The sequence below is a fragment of the Cetorhinus maximus genome, chromosome 14 (genome assembly GCF_964194155.1).
Source record: "Cetorhinus maximus chromosome 14, sCetMax3.hap1.1, whole genome shotgun sequence".
NCBI classification, from domain to species: domain Eukaryota; kingdom Metazoa; phylum Chordata; class Chondrichthyes; order Lamniformes; family Cetorhinidae; genus Cetorhinus; species Cetorhinus maximus.
Genome location: NC_135892.1, coordinates 22,282,150 through 22,297,649, shown reverse-complemented (window position 1 = coordinate 22,297,649; position 15,500 = coordinate 22,282,150). Strand labels below are relative to the sequence as shown.

The 15,500-nt window shown below is 43.4% G+C and overlaps 1 protein-coding gene across 1 annotated transcript in view; it reads right to left on the bottom strand.

The window, feature by feature from the left end:
- The window catches only part of pygb (phosphorylase, glycogen; brain), a 109,495-nt gene extending 94,794 nt beyond the window's left edge, over positions 1 to 14,701 (bottom strand). Inside the window, exons 1-2 of the mRNA XM_078556643.1 lie at positions 14,332 to 14,701; positions 2,726 to 2,827 (exon numbers count right to left, since the gene is read on the bottom strand). Of these exons, the coding sequence (XP_078412769.1) occupies positions 2,726 to 2,827; positions 14,332 to 14,574 (345 nt within the window). The 5' untranslated portion in view covers positions 14,575 to 14,701. The remainder of the gene's footprint in view (positions 1 to 2,725; positions 2,828 to 14,331) is intronic.
- Positions 14,702 to 15,500: the final 799 nt, after the last annotated feature.

The window sequence follows — 15,500 nt, the reverse complement described above, 5'->3', positions numbered from 1 at the left end:
TTTTAGTCATCTGCTGCTGGTTCCTAAAAAAAATTTCCAAACCTCTGGCCAACCACTAGTTTTCGCTGCTTTGTATGCCTTAGTTTTTGGTTGGATATTCTCCTTGACCACCTTTGTTAACCATGGGTGGTTCATCCTTCTCATCAAGTCCTTCTTTTTGACCAGGATAAATTTTTGCTGAGCTTTATGAAATATCTGCTTAAAAGTCTCTCACTGCTCATCCACTGACCTTTCCCTTAGTCTATTTTCCCAGCCCGCTTTAGACAACTCTTTCTTCATACCCCTGTAATTGCCCTTATTTAAGTTGAGGACATTGGTTTGAGACCAGAGTTGCTCGCCCTCAAACTGCATTTGAGATTCCACCATGTTGTGATCACTACCCACTAGAGGATCCTTAACTACAAGATCTCTTATTGTTCCCACCTCATTAAACCTTACTAGATCTAAAATACCCCCTGTTCCCAGGTAGGTTCTGCTACGTATTGCTCTAAGAAACAAACCCTGATGCACTCTACAAATTCATCTTCCATGTTACCCCTGCCAATTGAAATTGAACCCTCCCCCCACTTATTAGCTTAAAGTCCTATCTACAACCAGAGTTATATGATTTGCCAGGACACTGGTCCTAGCATAGTTCAAATGAAACCCATCCCAACAGAACAGCTCTCTCCTTCCCCAGTACTGGTGTCAGTGCCCAATGAATCGGAACCCATTTCTCCCACACCAATCTTTGAGCCACGCATTTACCTCTCTAAACTTATTTACCCCATGCCAATTTGCACGTGACTCAGGTAGTAAGTAGTGATTACCACCCTCATGGTTCTGCTTTTAAAATTTAGCCCCGAGCTGCTCGTAGTCCCCCAGCGGAACCCCTTTCCTAGTCCTACCTGTCATTGCTACCTACGTGGGCCACAACAGCTGGATCCTTCCCCTCCCACTCCAAGTTCCTCTCCAGCCCAGAAGAGATGTCCTTAACCTTGGCACCAGGTAGGCAACACAGCCTGCAGGACTCTGTCTTTGCTGCAGGGAACAGTATCTATTCCCCGAACTATGCTATCCCTATTACTACTTCTCTTTTCTCCCCCGACTTGAACGGTTCTGTGGTCAGTTCACTCATCCTCCCTGCAGTCTATGCCCTCGTCCCCATTGGGAGCAAGAACCTCATACCTATTGGATAAGAGTACTGGCTGAGGCTCCTCCAAAGCTAAGTTCAGAATCTCCATACCTGCCTCATTTGCAGTCACACCCTCCTGTCCCTGACCATGGTCCAAATTTGATGTAATTAATCTAAGGGTGTAACTGTCTCCTGAACCAGTGTCATGGTAACTCGCCCCCTCCCTGACGTGTCACGTGTCCGCAGTTCAGACTCCAGCTCATTAAGTCTGAGCCAGAGTTCCTCGGGCAGCTAACACTCACTGCAGATGTGGTCACTGTGGATCGCACTGGCGTCCACCAGCTCCCACATGCTACAGCTGCAACACATCGCCTGCCCAGCCATCTCTATTCTACTTAATTAATTAGGGTGTTAAATATTTTAAAGAATTTCTTAACTGTACTTGTAAGCTGTAATAATGTCTCCTGATTTAAACCACCTGGCCAATCAAGAGACACGGAAGAGTTACCCACCAATCATCTGTTTTCCTTTGATATCACACTTTGGCTCTGACAGGTAGAAACAGGTTGAAGGGGCTCTCTGCCGCTGGTTTTTATCTCCCGCTGCCCTTCTCATGCAGGTCCGCTCTCCTTGCGTTCTTTAATCCTGCGTTTCCGCTGCTCTCCTTGTGCTTTTATCCTGTGTCTCCACCACTTTCCTCATGCTCTTTTACCGTGTCTTTGCTCTCCTTGTGTTCTTTTATCCTGTGCATCCGCACTCCTCGCGCTCTTTTACTGTGTCTCCGCCGCACTCCTCGTGCTCTTTTATCCTGTGTCCGCCTCTCTCTTCCGCTCTTTTACCATGTCTCCACTCCCCTCGCGTTCTTTTACCGTGTCTCCCTGCTCTACTCGTGCTTTTATCCTGTCTCCACTCTCCTTGTGTTCTTTTATCCTGTGTCTCCGCTCTCCTCGCGTTCTTTTATCTTGTGTCACCGTCGCTCTTAGTCTTCAGGGTGTTTTCTTTAGCTTGAGACTGGCTATCTGTCCCCTTTACTCCAGTCTCTCCTGGCAGCAACTTTCAAAAACCAACTGAACTCCACAGCTTCCAAACCAAAACTGCTGTTTCTCTCTTGTGTGTGTGTCTGTGGGAGGGACCTGCCTCTCTGGTCTCCTACTGCTAGGCAACAGCCCAATTCTTCCACTCTTTGTGTTTGCTTAATTTTTTAAGTTGTAAACTCTCATTTGAAATACAAGCACCTTTTTAAAAGTGAAACTAAAACTTTCTTAAAATACAGATACAGAAATACAAAATCAAACTTAAACTTTAAAGCTAAAACTCATTCCTAATACTCAAATCCAAATATAACTTATTTAAACTGTCTCTATTTCATAACAATAATGAAACAGCATTGTGAAAAGAAACATTACAGCACCATTACTCTTCACTATATAATCCTAAAGTAGCCTGAACACACCTCAACCTAACCAATAATAGGCTCCCATAATCCCACATTTGCCTATCAAGTCTATGCATCAAATTGCTGAATGTGAACTAGGTAATATTATACTGCAGTCCAGAGAAGGTAATAGAATACTGAAACCCAGCCAACTGCACTGTTGTCAGGCACCATACCTGATACATGGCTTCATCACTCGCATTTTCCAGCCCCAGGTTCACCATAGTGTTCTGCAAGGTTCGGCCCATGTAGAACTCCAGAGACAGGTAGTAGATGCGCTGCAAAACACAGGAGGGCAAAACAGTTTACTACAGCAGTGAAGAATGATGACAGAAGAGCTACATTTATATTACACCTTTCATGGCCTCAGGGCACCCAGAACACTTTACATTGAATTAAGAATTTTTGAAGTGTAGTCACTGTTAGGAAATGCGGCAGTTCGTTTGTGCATGCGAAAGTCCCAAAAACAACAGAGATAGTGGCTAGATAATCTGTTTTAGATAAAAATACCTGGAAAAACTCAGCAGGTCTGGCAGCATCTGCGGAGAGGAACACAGTTAACGTTAACTGTGTTCCTCTCCGCAGATGCTGCCAGACCTGCTGAGTTTTTCCAGGTATTTTTATTTTTGTTTTGGATTTCCAGCATCTGCAGTTTTTTGCTTTAATCTGTTTTAGATGTTGATTAAAGCTTTGAACACCTGTAGAAGATTTGTGGGTTAGTGAAATACATTTCAGGAACGTTTACTAGCTTTCAAAACTTCAAATGACAACAGCATTGGGCTCCAAGAAACAACTATTCAAAACAGCAAAAGGATACAGTAACATAGTGGTTACATAACTGTAATCCAGAGACCTGCATTAATAATCTGGAAAACATGGACGGAATTTTAGTTGCAGGGTCCTGATCCCAAAACTTGGCCGAATTCTGGGACAGGAACCTGGAGGCGATCATAGAGGGACCATGAAGGAGATTTGAGTAGGTGGCCAATTTAGACGCTGCCACCAGGTGCTCCATCCAATTAAGGACAGTAGGCAGGCTCCACAGCCAGCAGGGCCAATAGGAGCACCTGAAGTTCTGGGCAGCTGGCAGTTCGACCAGGTAACGTGGGCGCAGAGATAAAAACAAAAAACTACTGCGGATGCTGGAAATCCAAAACAAAAACAGAATTACCTGGAAAAACTCAGCAGGTCTGGCAGAATCAGCGGAGAAGAAAAGAGTTGACATTTCGAGTCCTCATGACCCTTCAGCAGAACTGAGTGAAGTTAGGAGAGGGGTGAAATAAGCTGGTTTAAGGTCCTCGCCTGGGGGGGGGGGGGGTTGTAGGGACAAGCAAGCAGTGATAGGAGCAGATAATCAAAAGATGTTACAGACAAAGGAGCAGGGAGGTGTTAAAGGTGGTGATATTATCTAAGAGAATGTGCTAATTAAGAATGGATGGCAGGACACTCAAAGTACAGCTCTAGTGGCGGTGGGGTGGAAAGACTGACAGGGTATTATAGTTATAGATTTAAAAATAATGGAAATAGGTGGGAAAAGAAAAATCTATATAAATTATTGGAAAAAACAAAAGGGAGGGGGAAGAAACGGAAATGGGGGTGGGGGAGGGAGTTTAAGATCTAAAGTTGTTGAATTCAATATTCAGCCCGGAAGGCTGTAAAGTGCCTAGTCGGAAGATGAGGTGCTGTTCCTCCAGTTTGCGTTGGGCTTCACTGGAACAATGCAGCAAGCCAAGGACAGACATGTGGGCAAGAGAGCAGGGTGGAGTGTTAAAATGGCAAGCGACAGGGAGGTTTGGGTCTTTCTTGCGGACAGACCGCAGGTGTTCTGCAAAGCGGTCGCCCAGTTTGCCTTTGGTCTCTCCAATGTAGAGGAGACCGCGTTGGGAGCAACGAATGCAGTAGACTAAGTTAGAGGAAATGCAAGTAAAATGCTGCTTCACTTGAAAGGAGTGTTTGGGCCCTTGGACAGTGAGGAGAGAGGAAGTGAAGGGGCAGGTGTTGCATCTTCTGCGTGGGCATGGGAAGGTGCCATAGGTGGGGGTTGAGGAGTAGGGGGTGATGGAGGAGTGGACCAGGGTGTCCCGGAGGGAACGATCCCTACGGAATGCCGCCAGGGGGGGTGAAGGGAAGATGTGTTTGGTGGTGGCATCATACTGGAGTTGGCGGAAATGGCGGAGGATGATCCTTTGAATGCGGAGGCTGGTGGGGTGATAAGTGAGGACAAGGGGGACCCTATCATGTTTCTGGGAGGGAGGAGAAGGCGTGAGGGCGGATGCGCGGGAGATGGGCCGAAGGGCCTTTTTCTGTGCTGTAGACCTCTATGACTCCATGACTATAGACAGATATTTTACCACAGGGGAGAGAGGAAGAATCTGAGGTCACCCCAGATATTTGCCCATTAATTATTTAAAAATGGCAGACAGACTGCTGATCTCAGCGCCTACCCACCTACCTTTTTATGGGGACCAGGTTGGGGGTGGGTGGGTAGGTTGGCAGTGGGCTAGCCACCCATCGTACTTTACGTATCCTCCCTGCCAAAAACATTCCCAAGCAGGAATCCTGCCCTTGTGTGACTACACTTAAAAGTACTGCATAGGCTGTAAAATGCTTTAGGGCATTGTGAAAGCATTATAAAAAGAAAACTTGCATTTTTAAGTGAAAGCAAATTATCCACCCTATTATTCAAAGTTCAAAAAGTGCTGGAAAAACTCATCAGGTCTAGCAGCATCTGTGGAGAGAGAAACAAAGTTAACGTTTCGAGTCCATGCGACCCTTCTTCAGAGCTGAAGAGACATGGAAATGTAATGCAACTTATACTGTTAAAGGGGGGGTGGGGTAGGTGGGGCTGGATAGAAGGCCAGCGATAGGTGGGGACAAAGGAGGGATTGACAAAGATGTCATGAACTAAAGGACAAAGGGAATGTCAATGGTGGTGGTTAGCGCTAAAAGAGGTGCTGATAGTGGCATAAAGATAAGAAAGCAGAATGTGATAATAGTAGAACAAGGGTAGCATTGTGTGAAAGAACATCATGGAACAAGTAACAGATAGCCCTGTAGGGGATGGGGCAGTGGTGGGGGAAAAAAAAAGATAGAAAATGGGATAGAAGGGGAGGATAAAAAAGGGGATAAAACCATAGATAAGTGAGTGAATGAAGATAAAATAAAATGGATAAAAAATAAAAATGAATGTAGAAAAAAAAAGAGGTGAGGATGGAGGAGAGAGTTCATGGTCTGAAGTTGTTGAACTCATTGTTAAATCCAGGAGGCAGTAAAGTGCCTAATCGAAAGATGAGGTGCTGTTCCTCCAGTTTGCGTTGGGCTTCACTGGAACACTGCAATAGGCCAAGGACGGACATGTGGGCATGAGAACAGGATGGTGGGTTGAAATGGCAAGTGACAGGAAGGCCTGGGTCATGCTTGCGGACAGATTGGAGGTGTTCCGCAAAGTGGTCACCCAGCCTGCATTTGGTCTCCACAATATAGAGGAGACCACATTGGGAGCAGTGGATGCAGTAGACCAAATTGAAGGATGTGCAAGTGAAGCGCTGCTTCACCTGAAAGGAGTGCTTGGGCCCTTGGATGGTGAGTTTTTCCAGTGTTTTGTTTCAGATTTCCAGCATCCACAGTATTTTATTTTTATTCAAACAAAGTTGTTCTGTTATCACTGGTCAAAATGTAGAACTGACTAGCTCTGAAAGAATACACACTGTCTATGTTCCATCCAGTGACCTAAAGCATAATCTTTTGGAAGGAGTGGCCCAATAAATTTTGGAAATATCAGCTGGAGTCTTAACATCCTGAATTACACCCTTCACACACAACTGCTGGCAAGCTAAAATATCCTGCAACAGCTCAGTGGTATCACTAGTGCAGAAGTTAGAAGGTTGCAGGTTCAAGTCCCACTCCAGAGACACCAGCACACAATCCAGGCTGACACTCCAGTGCGGTACTAAGGGGAGCACTTTTGGAGTTACTGTCCTTTAAATGAGAGATTAAACCAAGACCCCATCTGCCTCGAGTATAAAAGATTAAAGTATGGTTTAATTGAGTTGTCTAAGATGATGATTAAACAGTTCAATAGGAACTATTTTCTCTGGTGAGGCAGTCCAGAAGAGAGGAGTATAACTTTAAAATTAGAACCAGGTCAGATGTCAGGAAGCACAGAAGATAGTGGAAAGATAGAACTCTCCTTCAAACAGCTCTTGAGGTGAGGTTAATTGAAAATTTCAAGATAGATTGATAGATAGATTTTTGTTAGGCAAGGGTAAACTAGGGTTATGAAATCAAGGTAAATAATTGGAGTTAAAATACAGGTTAGCCATGATCTAATTGCATGGTGGAACAGGCTTAAGGGTCTGAATGGCCTACTCCTGGTTACTATGCTTGCTCCTGTGTGTGTTGATTTGAACCAAGGTATCCATTCAAGCCCTGTTGCTCTTTATTCACAAAAGATTTTCATTTGAAAGGAAGTTATTTGAATGAAACTTTTCAAACAAATGCCCAAACCATGCTACATAGTGTCCTAGAAAACATTTGCCAACTTGACCCAGTAACATTACATACCTTAATGTTACAGCTGCAAAGATAAATCATTCACCTCAGTGAAGCAGAAGAGGATACAAAGCAAATCTTGCAAAGGAACAAGTATCAGTTCTCTAAATTTCCAAATTAAGTAGAAGACCAACTGCATGCTTAGTTCCTTCTTAAATATGTCCTTTTTTTCAATACATTTGTGAAAACTGCTGATGAATATTGCTTTAAAATCAGCCCAAAGAATTTTCAAAAATGTAAATCATTTGAGTGTCACAACAATCTTAGCTCACCTTTAAGTGAGAAGGTCATGAATTCAAAGTTCCACCCGAGAATTAAGACATAATCCAGGCTGACACTCAGGCGCAGTACTGAGGCGAACCTGACTTTCAGATGAGACATTTAACAGAGGCTGCTCTATCAGGTGGCCGTAAAAGATCCCGAGGCACCAATTGAAGAGCAGGAGAGCTCTCTTCTGTGCTTTGACCAATATTAAGCATCAACCAATACCACAAAAACTATTTGTGGAACCATATTCTGTGCAAATTGGCTGACGCTTTTAGTACTTTGTAACAGTAAACATGCTACAAGATTACTTAGTTATCTGTGCTGCAATTTAGAATACCCTAAGGAAATGAAAATTGTGGTGTAAATGCAAATCTTTCTTCCTAGAAACCATCTCTTTATCATACGCCCAGAGCTGCCAAGTTCAACTGCAGCAACACACCAATGGATAGCAATTAAATCAGCAGACAAGCCGAATGAAGTCAACACCCAGCTTTTCCATTAACTGGAAGTGATCCAGCTAATCCCTCTCAACTCAAATCCAACTCCCAAGTGTCTTATCATTCTAACAACTTGGTTAAACTTGAGTTTCCAAATTTCAGTAATGCACTTTGCACTAATGCACTCAGTGAGACATTTTCAGTTGGAAGGGAAGTTTTGAAAATGATATTTAAAACAGATGAAATCACATTTCTGAAAAAGCGTCTTCAGTCATTACGTTAACTTGGCACTGCAGAATGTTAGAAGACAGTATGTGTTTCTGGGTGAAAAAGAAAATAATTTGAATTCTATATCTTGTAGCTTGCAAAGCTTGAATGAAGTGCCAAGACATGGATTTAACCATTTTAAAATGTTTACATAAAGATACTGGTCAATTAGTGCAAAGGTGGAGCTTATCTAACAGTGCATACGCATTATACAATAATCCAGACAAACATTCAGAGACAGGAGACTTTGTTAATCAGTTCAAGGATAAGAAACACATGAATACGGTAGACCACTTAAATCATTAAATCTACCTAGACACCAGGTTCTCTTCTGCACACAAGCATTTCTAGTCTCTGCAACCTACCCAGGTTAATTTTCATGTGTGGTTAGTTTTGAGGCCAAGACATTTATATTAAGACCATTTAAGGCAAATATTTACATTCTTCCACTCCACAATGATTCAGCAACAATTGCAATCATAATTTAGTGTCAGCTTTGGCTCAGAAGTAGCTCCTCCAGTCAGGGTTCAAGCCTCACTCCAGAGACTTGAGCACAACATCTAGCCTAGCACTCCCAGTGCAGTACTGAGGGAATGCTGAAGCGATAGAGATGCCATCCTTTGATGCATTAAGCTGAGACCCTGTCTACCTCCTTAGGTGAACGTAAAAGATCCAACAACACTAATTAAAGAGCAGGGGAGTTCTCTTGGTGTCTTGTCTAATACTTATCCTTCAAGCAATTAAAAAAAACAGATCATCTGATGATTTATTTCATAGCTGTTTGTGGGATCTTCCTGCGTGCAACTTGGTTGTTGCATTTCCTACATTACAATAGTGGTTACACTTCAAAAATAAATTGGTTGTCAAGCACTTGAGATATACCAAAGTTGTGAAAGATGTTAAATAAATGCAAGTTCTTTCTTTTATTTTAAAATGAAAACACAAGATGGGAGATAAATGAATTCCTAGTATTTAAACACGATTCTGGTTTTATTTTGGGTTACTTAAACTGCAGTAACTTGATAATGCTGCAACACTAATTGGGTCAGGATAGTGTTATCTCAATCAATGGCCTGAAAGCAAACTCATTGTGGAGAACTTGCTGATGCCATGGCGTACAAGGCTATGGGCCTAGTGCTGGAAAATGGGATTAGAACAGTTAGGTACTTGTTTGACCGGCGCAGACTTGTTGGGCCGAAGGGCCTTTTTCTGTGCTGTAGACCTCTATGACTCCATGACTATACACAGATATTTAACCACAGGGGAGAGAGGAAGAATCTGAGGTCACCCCAGATATTTGCATACATTCTGATGAACAGTTATAGAATACAATTAGACCTCTGCTCCCTGCCCCTTTCCCAACTGGGAGGAGGAGCTGGGACTCCCAACAGAACAGGAATGGACAATCACACAGCAGATAAAACATAGCATCCTCAAACCCAGGTTCAGTAGCTCCTTCCAGCAGGTTCATGGACTTTGACATTGATCCTCCAAAACAATTCACGGGAGGACAGGGAAAAATGGGTTGGCGTTGGGAACCCAAAAGGCTTCCCGCCAGGGCAATTCTTCACATGCACAGCTCCATGTTTCAGCCCTGTGAATGTGCAGATGGGGGAAGGTGGGCAAAGAGAGAGCATGAAAAGAGGCTAGCCAACATAACAGGGAATCCAGAAGCCTGTTATGGACATATAAAGAGTAAAAAAGTAGTGAGTGGCAGGGTGGGGCTGATTAGAGACCAAAAAGGGGATCCGTGGATGGAGTTAGAGGTTATGACTGAGATACTAAATGAGTACTTTACATCTGTATATGGCAAAGAAGATGCTGCCAAATTCATAGTGAAAGAAGAGGATACTGAATGGGCTAAAATTGATAAAGCAGAGTATTAGAAGTACTGGAAAGGCTGGGTGCATTTAAAGTTGTTAAGTCACTAGGATCAGATGCGCTGCATACAAAGATACTGAAGGAAGTAAGGAAGGAAGTTGAGAGACACTGGCCATAATCTTCCATTATGCAACATGTTGGCTAATCCATTTTAGGAATTCTGCTCCCTTTGTGCTTTTCACAATATTTCTATTCCAGTTAATATTAGGGTGGTTGAAATCACCCTCTATTACTTCTCACAGATTTGCATACACTTCTTCCTACCCAACTCACCCCGGACCATAACCCCACCACAGAACATCAAACCATTGTTTCCAAGACTGTCGATGACTCATCTCCTCCGGAGATCTTCCCTCCACAGCCTGAATTGTGTCCCAAACCACGATCAGCCTGATTCTACCTCCTTCTCCATACGCACAAACACGATTACCCCGGTAGACCTATTGTTTCAGTCTGCTCCTGCCCCATTGAACTGATTTCTTCCTACCTTGACTATAATTTTTCTCCTCTTGTTTAGTCTCTTCCCATCTACCTCTGTGGATTTTCAGATGTCCTTGTCAGTTTGAGTTTCCAATTGCCTGGCCCTAACCAGCTCCTCTTCACCATGGATGTCCAGTCTCCCTACACCTCCAACCCCCATCAGGACAGCCTGAATAATCTCCACTTCTTCCTTGAGTAGAGATCCAGCCAGTTTTTATCAACACCACCCTCCTCCACCTGGCCAAACCTGTTTTCTGATTAAACTTTTCTTTTAACTCATCTTACTTCCTCCAAATAAAGTATTGCTATGGGTACAGTACCTGTGTGGGTCCTGGCTATGCCTGCCTTTTTGTGGGATATGTAGAACATTCCTTGTTCCTGTCCTATTTGACACCACTCCTCTATGCTCTTTTTTCCAGTACATTGATGACTGTATCAGTGCCATTTCCAGCTCTTGCCCCAAATTGGAATACTTCATCAACTTTGCTTCCAATTTCCATCCTTCTCTCACCTTCACATAGTCCATCTCCAACTCTCCACTTCCCTTTCTTGACTTCTCTGTCTCCATTTCTGGGGATAGGCAGTCAACTCAAATTGATAAGCCCACCGACTCCCACAGTATATACACTCACACCTTGAACCCTGTAAGGATTCCATTCCATTCTCCCAGTTTCTCAGTCTCCATCGCATCTGTTCTGATGATGTAATCTTCCACACCAGCACATCTGATGTGTCCTCTTTTTCTTAACAGAGGATCCCCACCTCCCAAATATGGTTGAGGGGGCTCTCAACCGTGTCCAACCCATTTCCCACAATTCAGCTCTCAACCTCTCCCTAACCTCCCAGAACCATGATAGGGTTCTCCTTGCCCTCACCTTTCACCCCACTAGCCTCCGTATTCAACAGATCATCCTCCACCTTTTCCGCCAGCTCCAGCATGATGTCACCTCAAAACACAACTTCCCCTCACTTCTGAGCATTCCATAGGGATTGTTCCCTCTGTGATGCCCTGGCCCATTCCTCTATCATGCCAAAGACCCCATGGCACCTTTCCATCTAATGTTAATATGTTAATTGTATGGTTAAAATACACAAGTGAAAGGCATCCTTTAATTAAGTACTTTGAACACAGAAATAGAGGATAGCTGTGATGCGGTGTGTGGGAGGTGAGCTGCAAGACTGAACAAAGTCAACAAACTCTCTCGATAAAGAAAAACTTTGTGTCTTGGTTTCAACTTCACCAACCGGCTTGGATCCTATTAACATCTAAGCACAGGAGATGCAACACCTATCCTTGTACCTCCACTCTCCTCACCTGCCAAAGCCCCAAACGTTCCTTCCAGATGATGCAGCAATTTACATGTACTTCTTTCAATTTAGTACACTGGATTCACTGCTTGCAATGTAATTTCCTCTACACCAGGGAGACCAAACGCAGAATGAATAACCATTTTATGGAACGCCTCCACTCAGTCCACAAGCATGATCGAGCTTCCAGTGACTTTCCATTTTAATTCCCTACCTTGCTCTCACATGGCATCTCTGTCCTCAGCCCAGTGCAGAGTTCCAGTGAAGCTCAGCACAAGCTTGAAGAACTGTACCTCATCTTTCAATTTGGCACTTTACAGTCTTCTGGGCACATTAAGTTCAACAATTTCAGCCCATAATCTCTGCCCATGATTGTGTCTTATTTTCTCTCCAGATTTTGGCCTTAACCTTGTTTTTCTCATTTTTGCTTTTGGATGGCAGCTATCATTATTCTACCATTACACCTCCTTTGGGCCCATCTTTTGTTTCTTTACTTGTCTCATTAACATTCCCTTTGAATATTCCCACCAACTCTTTTGTCGGTTACTGTCTCCCATCTTCAGCCCAATCACAGACGTTCCTTTTTATTTTTTCTTCCACCTTTCCATCTCCTTAAAACTATTGCATTTCTAACTTTTCCCCGTTCCGATGAAAGGTAATGACCTGAAACGTTAACTCCGTTGCTCACTCCACAAATGCTGCCAGACCTGCTGAGTATTTCCAGGACTTTGTTTTTATTTGATAATGGGAAATCGTGTTTAACTCACTTAATTGAGTTTCTTTGACAAGGTAACAGAAGGTTGGTCAGCATAATAATGGTTGATGTGTATATGGACTTCCAAAAGGTATTTGATAAAGTGCCACATAGGCTTGCTTGCAATATTGAAGCCCATGAAATAAAAGTGACAGTTGTAGAATGGATACAAAGTTGGCTGAGTGACAGGAAACAGAGTAGTGGCAAATGTCTTTTTTTCATCTGGAAGATATACAGTGCAGTTCTCAGGGATAAGTATTAGGATCATTGCTTCTCTCAATATATATTAATGACCTAGACTTGAAGGTGTACAGGGCACAATTTCAAAATTTGCAGATGACACAACATTTGTGACATGTGAGGAGGATAGTGATAGACATCAAGAGGACATAGAAAAGCTAGTGGAATGGGTGGACACACGATAGATGAAACTTAATGCAGAGAATTGTGAAGCGATACATTTTGGTCGGAAGAATGAAGAAAGGCAATATGAACTAAAATGGTACAATTTTAAGGGGGTGGTTGTACAAACATAAGTCTTTCAAAGTGACAGGGCAGGTTGAGAAGCAGTTAAATAGGCATTCAGGATCTTGGGTTTTATAAAGAGACAGAGCACAAAAGCAACCAAGCTATGACAAATGTTTATAAAACACTATTTCGGCCTCAACTGGAGCACTGCGTCCAATTCTAGGCACCACACTTCAGAAAGGATGTGAAGGAGAGACTGCAGAAAAGGCTGGCAAGGTAGCTCCAGAGATGTAAGGGGCTTCAGTTAATTAGATAGATTGGAGAAGTTGGGGCTGTTCTCCTTCAAGAGAAAGTTGAAAGGTGATTTGATAGAAGTGTTCAAAATCATGAGGGATCTAGACAGGGCAGAGAGAGAGAAACAATTTTCACTGGCAGAAAATCAGAGGACACCGACATAAAAGGTGAACAGCAAAAAAATCAATGGCAACATGAGGAAAAACATTTTTACACAGCAAATGGTTATGATCTGGTTTGCACTGCCTGCAAGTTTGGTGAAGGCAGATTCAATTGTGACTTTTAGAAGGAAATTGGAAAAGCACCTAAAGGGAAAAAATGCAGGGCTATAAGGAAAGGGCTGGGGAGTGGAGCTAGCTGATTTGCTCTTGCAGAGAGCCAGAATGACCTCCCTCTAAACTGTAACCATTCTATGGTTCTAATCAGGGTAGCAGAGTAAATGGAGTATTTTTCTAAATACGTGTATACTATGGGCCATTCCCTTAAAGGTTCACTGTACAACCAAATTTCACCAAAACTACACAAGGCAACTTCAGGCCAAATCTATGCCTGTCCCGTTAGAACTAACGTCAAAATACGAACTTAAAACTATTTCAGAGTATTTAAAGACTGCATCATACTGGATCACAACGGGGTACTTGTTTAGGCAATAAGAAAGTTGAAATCTTAGTGGAATTTTTTTATTATAAAATCCACGATTTCACTATAACTCTCCAAATTATATAAACCATTTTCCTTTGTGTTGCAAGGTGAGGATTTAAAACAAATAAACCAGAGAACTTGTTGGTTGATACTTGAGTGGAATGTGAAAAAAAAATATTTGAATACTTGAGGGGGCGTCTTTTTAGATCAACGTTCAACCGTTTCAAAACAGATTTGACCATGAAGCTATGGGTGTTTTTGCATAACAATTACAGAAAGTTCCTCTCTCGCTCTTGCACACATAAATTGCAACGGAGGAATACATTTCCAATGCAATGTTGTGCAAGCGAGTTGTTAAGCGGAAGATGTAATGATCCCCGGCCAAGAGAGGACACGGCTGGGTTTGGTTTTTGGATTACAGTCCATTACCCACCTTGGGATCTTTCTCGTAGTAATACTGCTGGGTGCGAATCCACCGTCCAACCAGGTGGTCGCGGATAGTGTGAGCCAGAGCGAAGTAGTAATCTCGTGGGGTGGCGACATTTCTGTCCTTGACCAGTGTGAAATGCAAGTGCCTGTTGAAGCTTTTCTTCAACTCCACCACGTCCCCGAGCTCGGCGATCCCCCTCACACTTATCTGCTTCCTCCTCTCGAAGTCTGTCAGTGGGGTGGCCATGGTATCTCGTTTGGTGGGAGGAGGTTCTGGGAAAGCAGGACGACGCAAACGTCCACACAGGTCTCCGGCTCAGCTCGGACTAAACCGAATCGTTGGTTGCGTCTCGTCCTTCCTGCTACGAGACGTGCTTCGTGCGTAGCGCACTAGGCACAGGAAGGGGGAGGGAGAGAGGCGGAAAATGGAAAACAATTGCGAGCCTATCCCATTGCAAACGACACTACAGGGAAAACCGCATCGTACTGCATCAAGAAGTGTTGGGGGGCACCCAGTAAATGCGCAGAGTGATATGTCGCCTGGTGCATTATCGCAGAGAGCGAGATTACAGATTGCATCCCCGTGTAAACGGTGAAACAGGGGGAACGCCCCATAACAACTGATTGCACCCTCAAGTGAAACAGACTGATCCCCATATACTCAATGGTAGATTGCATCCCCCTATATAAACAGGAAGATAGACCGCATTCCCATATTAACAACAGTGAGATAGATTTCACCCTCATATATGATTAGAGCATGAAGCAGATTGGGTCCCCGTACAAACAGTAAGAAAGACCACCCTCATCCGAGGAATGAAATAGATTGTACCCCACATAAACAGTGGGAGATGGTGCCCCATAAAGCAGTGAGATAGATCAGACCACCCCCCGCCCCCCCCCCCCCCCCCCAGAGATGCACCCCCATATAAGCAGTGAGGTAGATTGCAAATAAAAAGAAACTTTTAGAAAACTTTTTTTTTAAGTAAATGTGGTCATCGACTGCACTCAATGTGCACCTCCTGTGAAAATTCCCTCGTGGAAGACCACGGAGGAAAGGAAGCCTCACCAAGTACCAAGAAAACATCCCCATATAAAGTGGGAAAGATTTTGTACAATTTTGATACAGAAAAAAACTTGTGTTGTATTTCAGGAATTTTTACAACAAGGCAG